General features: G+C 46.5%; 1 protein-coding gene across 1 annotated transcript; it reads right to left on the reverse strand.

The window, feature by feature from the left end:
- Positions 1-445: 445 nt before the first annotated feature.
- LOC120683145 (serine/threonine-protein phosphatase 7 long form homolog) lies at positions 446-3,492 on the reverse strand. Its single transcript, XM_039965175.1, has 8 exons — positions 3,278-3,492; positions 2,479-3,202; positions 2,260-2,394; positions 1,978-2,186; positions 1,564-1,906; positions 1,387-1,485; positions 919-1,298; positions 446-797 (listed from the first exon to the last, which is right to left on the reverse strand). The coding sequence occupies exons 2-5, from the start codon at positions 2,971-2,973 to the stop codon at positions 1,594-1,596; spliced, it is 1,152 nt and encodes a 383-aa protein (XP_039821109.1). The 5' UTR covers positions 2,974-3,202; positions 3,278-3,492; the 3' UTR covers positions 446-797; positions 919-1,298; positions 1,387-1,485; positions 1,564-1,593.
- Positions 3,493-10,750: the final 7,258 nt, after the last annotated feature.

Below are 10,750 nucleotides of genomic sequence, written 5' to 3' on the forward strand. Positions count from 1 at the left end.
CCATTGTGTGCCCAAGCCCAGTAAAGACTGCATTTTTCACTTGGTGGCGTGGCAGCTCCCTTTGGTCGCGCCACTCCAAATGGCATGACAGAGTAGCTTTGTAGCGCCACCTGGAGTGGCACGACAATCCTACTCTGCCGCGCCATTGTGTGCCCAAGCCCAGTAAGGACTGCATTTTTCATTTGGTGGCGTGGCAGGTCATTTTGGTCGCGCCACTCCCAGTGGCGCGACAGATTAGCTTTGTAGCGCCACCCGGAGTGGCGCGACAAGCACAGAATTCGCCAGCTAGCTACCTTGCTGCTCTGCCTTGCTTCTGCTGCTGGTGCTTGCTTCTGCTGCTGCTTGCTTCTGCTACTGGTGCTCAAGCTGCTAATGGTTCAATAACCGAACCAAAACTGTCCCACCCCATAAAAATAAAACTTGTTGCAGCAAGAGGGGCTTGTACTAACATAAATTCAAACCAACCAATAAAGAGATAGAGAGCCGTCAGCACACAAGCACATAGTCCATTAGAACCTACAGTAGTCCATTACAAGGATCTTGTCCATCTCAACCTAAAGTGGTCCATGACAAGCACAAATAGGTTCTAGGTAGCATTTTTACAATACATCTAGGAACAAAGTGTCGGTGCTCCTTCATCTACGGCGCCGTCCACGCTCGGCAGGGCTGAAAGGGTCGGTGGGCCACCGTTGCCTTCCAGGAACTGTTGCGAGCACGTTCGCGCTACCAACATCGGTGTGGTCACGAGAACGCCTTTATCGGCGACGCGGAGGAGAAGCGGGTGCATCCTGAGGTGCCTGCACAAAAATATATAACATGGAGGCATGTTGAAGACCAAAAATGTGTACAATATCACGTTTTCTTTATAATGATGCAGTATCACCTCTAAGTTAGAACATTTCAATTACACATGCTTACCTGACTCGATTCACCCTGAGTCTGCGTTCCTAGGGGAGCATCAAACATCTGCGACATCCTAAGCACGTGAAAGCTTGAGTCCTCATCTTCTGAGTCGCCTTGGCGGTCAGACTCTTCACTGCCTTCGGATGACTGGATAGCTTTGCCCCTTGACAAGGCACTGAACCAGTCCTGGAAGTGCTCCTTTAACGGCTTCTCGAACCGGAATGCCCAGGAGTTGTAGCGATTGAGGCACCGTAGTGAATCTATGTCTGTATGCTGGAAATGGGCCCACGTGCACTTGAAGTTCGCGCACTAGAGGCCTATGGACCAAACGCCTCGTCTGGCCAAGCCATGCAATTGAGCCTAGCGGCCATTCGCCTACAGCTCCGACGGACTCTCTGTATCAAAGAGGAATATGTGAGTCATTACCCGTTGAACTATATTTCAGATAACCATTTACATTCAGATTCAAGGAAAGATAGTAACCTCGACAAATGCCCTAAAGTGCCCCCCGGCATTGTCTCCTTCGTTTGCATGAGCCATTGCCACGCCAGCATCGTTAGTGAGGCGTCCGAGTTGTTGTGCCTATTTCAATTTAGTTAGTCCAAAAATAATTGAAAATGTGCAAACGTAAGGAAATGTCAAACAAAGAGCATGATGTACCATGTAGTTCTGCAAAGGGCCCCGTTCGGGCTAAACTCCTCCACGAGTGATATCATCATACGCATCGATGGTGTCATCATCATCGTTGTTGTCCGCGTGGTCTTCTATAGGTTTAGTGGATTGTGGTGGCTTGACTGAAACTCTAGCCACTGAATGAAGCCACCGAAGGTACTCCTTGTAATGGTTGTGCGAATGAAGCCACCGAAGGTACTCCTTGTAATGGTTGTGCCTATGTGCCGGTCCACTTTCTGGATGCATCCTTTGCCTTTGTTCCCACTGTGCCAGTGGCTGTGCGTGTTTGACACGCCAATCATTCTCAGTGTACCGTTTCTTCCTGTCAATACTGATATAAGAGTGGTGTATTAGTGAAATAATATTTTAAAAGAGAAATGAATTTGAAGGCATAAAATGTACCTATGCAAAGCTTGGTACGTCAAAATTCCCTCCAGAGGGAAGTCTTGCAATCTGCCGAACTGTCTCTTGACACGGTGCGGCAAGTGCATCTCGACTACAAAGAAAAAAATCAAAGGCACGCAAGTCCTCCACAGTTCGGCATCGCGTGTGCAAATATCACTCAGTTCCAACTCATCCAGCTCGGCTCTACTGTACGGTGTCCAGAAGATCTGCATACCACGTACGCATTAGAAATCATGTAGACAGAAGCATTTATTTACCGAACGGTATGAAGGTTATAACCTGATTTTGAGTGAGGCAGTCTAGGTCGTCCATGTAACGCATGTAGCGGCGTGCAGGATCCCCTCTTACAGCTCCCACATTCTTCCAACAGTAAGCAACGGTGGGCCTAGACTCCTCATCATGGTGTGGCCACAGCTACAAAAGGAGGAAAATTATGGTTATCCAAAAATCATTTAATGTCCCACCAACGAAAAGTGAGATTGCAATGCTAATTAATACCTCAAGTTCGCCTCGGTACGGCCGGCCTACTGGAAAGCGCTCCCAAATCCAGATTTGCAGGAGGTATGCACAACCTCCTAGTTTTGAATCATTAGCAATCCGCCGACATGCGTCACAAAGCTGCCGGTACATCCAAGCTAAAGTTGCCGACCCCCAACTATACTGAGCAATGTTCTCCCACTGCTGGCCCATAATTGGAAGTATCATCCATGAAATCGTGTTTCCCGAACCATCAGGAAACAGAAAACCTCCAAACAGGTGCCACAACCATACACGAGCATACCGCTCTACAGCCTCCTTCGGTGCTCCTTGAGGACAATGGTTAAAATTCTGCCTCAACCAAGCCGAGCTAACCCCTGAGGTCTTCCTGTCCCTGACCCCCTCAGGTGGTTCTGGAGGCCGAATCCCAATCAGTGCTTCTACCCTATCTCTCCAGCCATCAGTCTGTATAATGCCGGTCACTGCAATTCCCTCTAAAGGCAGCCCAAGAATCATCGCCACATCTTTGCAAAGTTATGCTGACCTCCCCGCAAGGTAAATGAAAAGAATGTGTCTCCGGCCTCCAATGGTCCACAAAAGTAGTTAGCAGAGGCGCATCCATCGCTTGGAGGCCCGCGCACACCAATCGAGCAAGAGGAAGCATCCCAGCCCGGTGAAGGTATGGCACATACCACTCATCCCACCGAAGGGGGGAGTGGGTACGTGCGCGGAGGGGCGCCAACACCTAATATGGGAACAAATGAGTCGTTATAGGCACCTAAAAAGTTAAATTGAACTATTGAGAAACAGTTACACTAACCTCGGCACGGTCAACTAGGACGTGTGCTCGGTGCTTGGAGTCGTAGAACGTCTCCAGTAGGGGGAACGTGGGGTGCGCCATCCTACAATGATGAATCAAAACTTGATGAGTATAAGACAAAAATAAAGACCAAGACAAACCCAACTAATAATGATAAGCAAAACACTGTATGTATATATTAATATTTGTGCTAAGCACAAACTACTGTACCTCTCTCCGTGTGATATGCCTAGTCCTCTTTCTAACGCTTGTTGTGGAAGTTCTTTTTCATTTAGATTTTTTTTTCTTCTTACACTTGCACTGAGAACAAAATCTATGGCACTTGGAGCAACGGTTCTGGCTCCTGTCCTCATCGAAATCACCGGTGCCATAGTCCGCACTAGCCTGACCTTGCGACTCGTCCATGTCACCTTTGAGACTTTTCTTCCGCCTCCTACCTTTTTTAGGTTTCAATAGTAATGCATCCGGCACATACTCTAGTCCCTTGTACTCGGGCCATTGGGACGGATCGAGATAAGGCTCAAAACTGGACTCCCATATGTTGATTGTGTTCGACCGAGCGTAGTACGGGCTCAAATAAGTGGGGCTTTTGAAACAAAGTCCTCGAGCTCTACATGCCGTTATTAGGTGCAAGCATGGAAGGTGTAACAACTGTGGTGTCATGCAAGTGCACTCGCCAGATCTGAGGTCCACTTTGTAATGGCGTCCTCCATGACTCTCTCCTCCTATATTTGTACCACCTGCACCTCTAACACTATAAATCATTCTTTCACGGCCGTAAGGCACTGCAAGTTGGTTCACCGATCTATCCTCAGCATCCATCAGGTGTTCCTCCGCTATTAGTCCCCATTGTCCACCCTTATCCAACAAACTCTTGCCTTTACCCCATCTATCGACGAAGTACTCATTCAACTTCTCGAATGAGTACTCTACAATGACTGCAACAGGTCTTGACCGAATACCCCTAAAAATATTATTTAATGACTCAGCATTGTTCGTGGTCATGATACCATACCGCTTCCCCCCTTCATCATAAGCAAGAGCCTATTTATCCTTGTCCACCATCTCGCCTTTCAGCCACTCCTTGGCCGTGTCATTCATTTCCTTTTCTAAATCAGCAAGTTTTTCTTCAAAAGCTTTCTCCGTGCGCACTAAACACAATAACTTTAGTTTCCCAATTAGTTCCTTCTTTTTCTGACGCCTCCACATGTTTGCTGCAAAATGTCGCATGCCCCACCTATGCACAAGAGGGGGAAATCCATCCATGTGCTCTTTAACACAGTTTAAGAGGCCATGGTGCCGGTCAGAAATCATACAAACTTGTCTGGAGGGACCCAAGACATACTGCCGCACCAGCTTCATGTACCAGGACCAGCTATCGTTATTTTCTCCTTCGGTCAAAGCAAATGCTAACGGAACTAGTTGCCTCTCTGGATCCACGGCAACTGCCATCATTAGTGTCCCCTTGTATTTACCCGTCAAGAATGTGGCATCCACAAGGATCACAGGTTGACAATGCTGGAATGATTCAGCACACTGGGGAAAGCACAAGAACACCCTTTGTAAAACATGTTTGTACACTCCATTGTGAGGAAGCATCATGTTTCCCGTGTGTACGAACCATGTAATCCCTGTATTGTATAGGGACATGCCCGTCAAGACTCTGGGCACCCTTGCATATGACTCAAGCCAATCTCTCCAGCAAAGAGCTATAGCATGCTGTTTTGCACGCCAAGCTTTCGAGTACTTCACCCGGTAAGAACACAAGCAAAAAATTGACTCCATAAGCGAAGGAACGGATGTGTCGCTGTCCTTCCGAACAATACCAAGAATGCGATGTGCTAGGTAACGTGCCGTCCACTGTGCGTGAACTTGCTTCGGTCTGGAGGATGCACATGTGTGAGGCTGTCTGACTTTGGTGATTTTCCACTGACCCGTGCCCCTAACAATCCGTGCCCATACACCCCATAGGAACCCCTGCTTGCATAGCACATCGTACCGTATGCTCTTGTCCGAATGAACCACATTAAATGGATGATGATGACGGAACACAAAGAGTTTATACAGGTTCGGGCCTCCGGAGAGGAAAACCCTGCGAGTGGCCATGGGCGCGGGTGGAGCTCGGTGCGGCGTGGCGCGGTCGCTATCGCGCGTGCGTCAGCGAGGAAGGGAAAAAGATGAGGGAGGAGAGGCGCCGACAGGAGGGCCCAGATGACAGCGACTCAAGAGAGGAAAAAGGTTGTGGGGTGGCCTGCGGCTTCAACAGGCTGTTAACAGGCCTACGGCCTAAGGAGTTAGGTGGGCTAGCGAAAGATCAGGGAGCGCCGGCGAACTCAGCGATGAGTTCAAGGACCTCCGGTAGACTTTTAGCGGCGAGAAAAGGCCCAAAGAGGATTAGAGGGTCTTTTTCCTATTTTCCTTTATAACTTATATATATAATTCAAATCTGAATCAGAATTCAGATTTGAACTCCACTCAAATAAAATCCGAATAAAGCCAAATCAACTCCAAAATTAATCACACACACATTTATAAATCCTAAATTTATATTTTCGCTCAAAATAAATCTAGGAAAATTGGGGAAGGATGAGAAGATAATCTTATAATGTTAGGCATGCATTCAATATCCACCCAAAATTTTTAAAATTCACTTTTCCAGATTTTAAACACCACGTAAAAATTACGAGATGTTACACTGAGGATGTGTAGATGGGGTTAGTTTCCATGGTCTCCTTCGATCCGGGTCAGAATTTCGGCAGCACCTCCCCGCTGTTCTCCAAATACAAGTCCTGGTAGGGAGATTGTGTATCCAGAGAACAACAGGGAGGTGATGCTGAAACTCTGACCCGGATCGAAGTAGACCATGGAAACTAACCCCATCTACACATCCTCGAGCTGACCAAAAAACGTGGACAATTCGAAATATATACGGTTATAGCTATGCAAATATCTGCATAGTTTCAGCCGTATCTCTTTCGAACGGGAGACGCCTAACTAGGATGTGCCATATATGCAAATGCATCACTAATACTAGAAGAGGGGACTTTTATGCCTCACCTTGCTGTCCTACAAAGTGACGAGTCAAGGTGGTCCGGTGGGGTGGGTCGGTCACTGGGGTCTGGTGGCACGAGGAATAGGAAGGAGGGTAGCAGGGCACCAAGCTGTGGCGGTGGCCGGTACCTGAAAAAATTAACATAATTGTGTCAATTGAAAATTTCGGCAGCACCTCCCCTGCACGGTGAGGTTTCTAAAACCTGCAAGAAAACAACGGCGTGATGGCCGACAACCACATACACGAAGGAGCCACATACAACACAAGGAACCACATACAACACAAGGTTCCTTAACTTCATATATGGAGCATTAGTCATCAATTATTTTATCCTTGGCAATAATTCCTGCCTAACCATTGCAATTGCACGCATAATGTAGTCACAGAAAAATTGCACACATTGAGCAACCGAAAACAATTTGGCACAGGTAATGCCAAAAAAAAAAAGAACTAGTGGCACTATCCTCAAGGCAAGAACAACCATATGCTAGAGAAAGGATGATGTACAGTACTAGGATGGCTAACAGCATGCATATAAAAATTCTAATACCCTCTTTTGACTAATTGCAGATCAAATTTATGAGTAGACTATATGCTCGACCCTCTTTGCCTCTTTTACACCATGTCAAGCATATACTCACCAAGTCAGACTCTATATATCTCTATTTGGCTATCCACCTCATAATTCATCTCTATATTTTGAACGGTTACATATTGCTGTTATAGCCTATATATCTAGGTTGTTATTTTAAAATATATTAAATTCATATCATCTAGACGGGTCATACAAAAAAATCACACAACTTGTTTGTTCCAAGAAGGCCACTGCACGTCATCGAATTATAAACTTCCATGCAGCTAGCATATGCCATTCGGATTGCAAAAGTAATAATTCATTTGAACCGGCAATTCATCGAACAACTAAGCTGCATGCATTAGCACTGCTGGCCACGAAGCAGCAGCAAGCAGAGCTGTAACCACTGGCCAAGCAAATCACATCAGATCAACACATTTTGTAGCATAGAAGGAGCATAGAAGGAGCAAGCATATAAAATTGCACATCAAAATTTATGAGTACCCTCGTTTGTGCATAGGTTTGAACTCACCGGCCGTGGGGAGTCGGCGGGGGCCGCGGCAGCAGAGGACGCCGGCGGGGGCTGCGGCCGCTGGGGAGAAGCGGGCGGCGGGCGACGGCGGCAAGAGACGCCGGCGGCCCAGGATGCCGGCGGGCGTCGGCGGCTGGGGATAGGCGCCGGGCGCCGGGGGACGGCGGTGGCGCGTGGCCGGTGGCGGCGGCGCGGGCCCCTGGTAGCCGTGGCGCGTCCTCCTGGTGGCGGCGGCGCGGACTTGACGGCGGGGTTGGTGGGCGGGCGGCGTGCGGTGGCGGGGGCGGTGGGCGGGGAGGGCGGTCGGGGGACAGGGGCCGGGCGGCGGGCAAGGAGGGCGTGCGGTAGCGGCGGGGTGCGGGGTGCGGGGTGCTGTGTGTGTGAGTCTGTGTGTGCGGGGTGAGGCGGGGTGTGTGTGGTGCGTGTGTGTGCGCGGTTTGAAACTGTGTAGGGGGTGCTTCGGCTCGAGTGTCAGATCTCGGACACTCGGCGAAGCACCATTTTTATTTTTTTCCAAATTTTCCTAATTATTTCTGTCTCCTATTTCAGAAAACAATGTAATTTCATTATTTTTTCAAATTTGCTCCAATCAACTTTGCAAGTACTTAGTTAATTCACTAAGCAATGCATAGGACATGCTTTTTACAAATGTTAGTCTATTATTTTATGTAGTTTACTAAATTTCAATTTGATTCAACTAATTGCAGTTAATGAATTAAAATTATCAAATGGATTCCAAAATTTCACAGGCTACAATCTAGGTTGTCCATTGCCTATAGAAAATGTTTCAAAGTCTAACTCCAATTCGACTGCCATTGTTACTTCAAAATCTAACTGAATCCTTCTCAACTCTCATAAACTTCTCCGGAGATCCTTCGGTTTGTAAGCAACGCACGTTATGAATTGCACGAAACCTTCTCAACTATTTACCACAACCTCCAGATACGATACCATGACATCTTGACAAATCTCATAATTTTCAGACTTAGTTTGCATTTTATAGAATTAAAAAACAATTAGGCTACAAGCACATGATCGTGTTTACTGAACAAGACGTGCAAAATTACATTTGATTTAAGGAGCAAGGCCTCAAAATGGACTAAGTACCATGAATAACATTTTTTACTAATTTAATAACATTATTTTAATAACTTCCAGTTCAAATTTGACTGTTCCTAGAAATTCCTTTAAATGAAATTAATATCTTAAATATCGCAAACGGATCAAGAAATGTATCAAAATTGAGTATGGAGTACCAAGTACCGTATGAGAACTAAAGAAAAAGTTTGAAAGCAAGGGGGACAAAAAAATTTGAAATTTCGCCGAGTGCCGCTGGCAAACACTCGGCAAAGGAGGCTACGCCGAGTGTCGGGCCCACGACACTCGGCAAATAACCGATAGATGTCGAGTGCCACATGCGAACACTCAGCAAACAATTGTTCACCGAGTGTCAGGCGCACGGCACTCAGCAAACAACTAACGCCGTTTCTTCCGATGACGGCCGCGCGATGGGGGGGGTCTGAGGGCCACGTGGCCGGGCTTTGCCGGGTGCGGCCGTTTGCCGAATGTCGAGCTGGGCTTTCGCCGAGTGTTTTTTTCCAAGCACTCGGCAAAGGTGCTATTCGCCGAGTGTCGCCCTTTCGCCGAGTGTCGCCCTTTCGCCGAGTGTTTTTCGTCCCCCACTCGGCAAATATGCTGTTCATGGAGTGCCCGATGGAAAACACTCGGCGAAGAATTTGACACTCGGTAACTTTGGGTTTTCCCGTAGTGCTCCCTCGACTGCTACTTTGCTATGGGCCTCTGGATTTGTTTTTCTTGATGCTGCTCTCGATGGATGCTGATGGGATGTAGAGATTGGAATTTTGTTTGTGTGTTTCTCATCGATACACATATTGGTTTTCATTCCAAATCCCAATTTAAGGTTCCATGTAACATCTGTCAAATTTGGATTGACTATTCCTTTCAATTCTTGATACGTTTTTCATGTTAGCAATTTCGACCTTTGTATTCCAATATGTTGGGTTTCTGCAAAATATATGAATCATGGTAACAGATAACATTACCAGGTGCACCCAAACAAAGCCGCAAATCATCTCCGTGCAATCGAATGTGAATGCGTCACAATCGCATTCCATTTGCGTTACCGTCGCCATTACCATTTCACCAACCAAACAGCATCTAACTTTTGCTAGGCAAGTCAATTAATATTCACTACAGCGGTATAAGAATGCATTCTACCACACGGCACTATAAATGTTGCATAGATGTAGGGAATGAAGGGACAGAGCCGGAAGTGGATTTCCATGGTTTCAAAAAGTCATTAGGCACCAAATTCTAGGACAACACCCACTTCTAAATTCTTGTTTTGGGTTTGAGAGGTATTGGGAACAAAATCATATCTACTGAGCAGGCGAGCGAGTTTCCTGGAAGAAAATTAGACATCTATTTTCCGTTTCATTCTTGACTACTATCAGATTTCAATTAAACTTGCGTCATCTTGCTTGCAGGTACCTGGTGTTGCCGAGGGCTTTCACATCTCTGATCATGATGGTTTGGCTAACCACGCAGCAGCAGGCTAATCACGACACAGCAATTTCATCACTGTCCGGCTTCCTAGTGGATTGGCCACACGAGTTTCCGAATAGCCGTGGGTCATATTCATCAAGCAGTACTCACTGCTTCTCTGGCGGGCAGCCACCAATGGACCTGCTTGGGCTGTGGAAGATTCAGCCGTTGCCTAAAAAATCAGGTTACGATCTCTTTTTTTAACTGTGCTAGATAGAACCTGTGATACCAACTGTCGAGAGATAAGCATGATACTAAGTTTGGTACATGATGATGGTCCCTTTGAACCACATAAAGCAGAGGCTATTCTTAATCAGAGTACTCACTTCTTCTTGGGCAGGCAATAGAGTGCACCACCCACCGACGAACCTGCTTGGCCTGTTGCAAAACTGAACTGTCAAAACAGACATGCAGATGACCTACTTGTAGTGAAGACCACTCATAGCCATTATACTTTGTTGTGCATATATATATTCCAGTACACGAGACATTGAGGCATGTACATGATGATGCACTAAACATAGACATACGAAACAGAGAGTAACTAGACCGTAAACAAGAGTACTAGCGGCAGAACATGTATGACATATTTATTTATTTTTTTTTCTGATAATCTCTACATTGAAGTAGGTAGTGGTTAAGTCTTTTAGCTGGAGACACATATACTTGAACAAAGAATTCACAATACAAACCAAAACTTTGAACATCGAATTCATGCATGGGCTTGTCTCCATATCAGCATAATTAGTG

This window comes from Panicum virgatum, chromosome 7N (genome assembly GCF_016808335.1).
Source record: "Panicum virgatum strain AP13 chromosome 7N, P.virgatum_v5, whole genome shotgun sequence".
NCBI lineage: Eukaryota > Viridiplantae > Streptophyta > Magnoliopsida > Poales > Poaceae > Panicum > Panicum virgatum.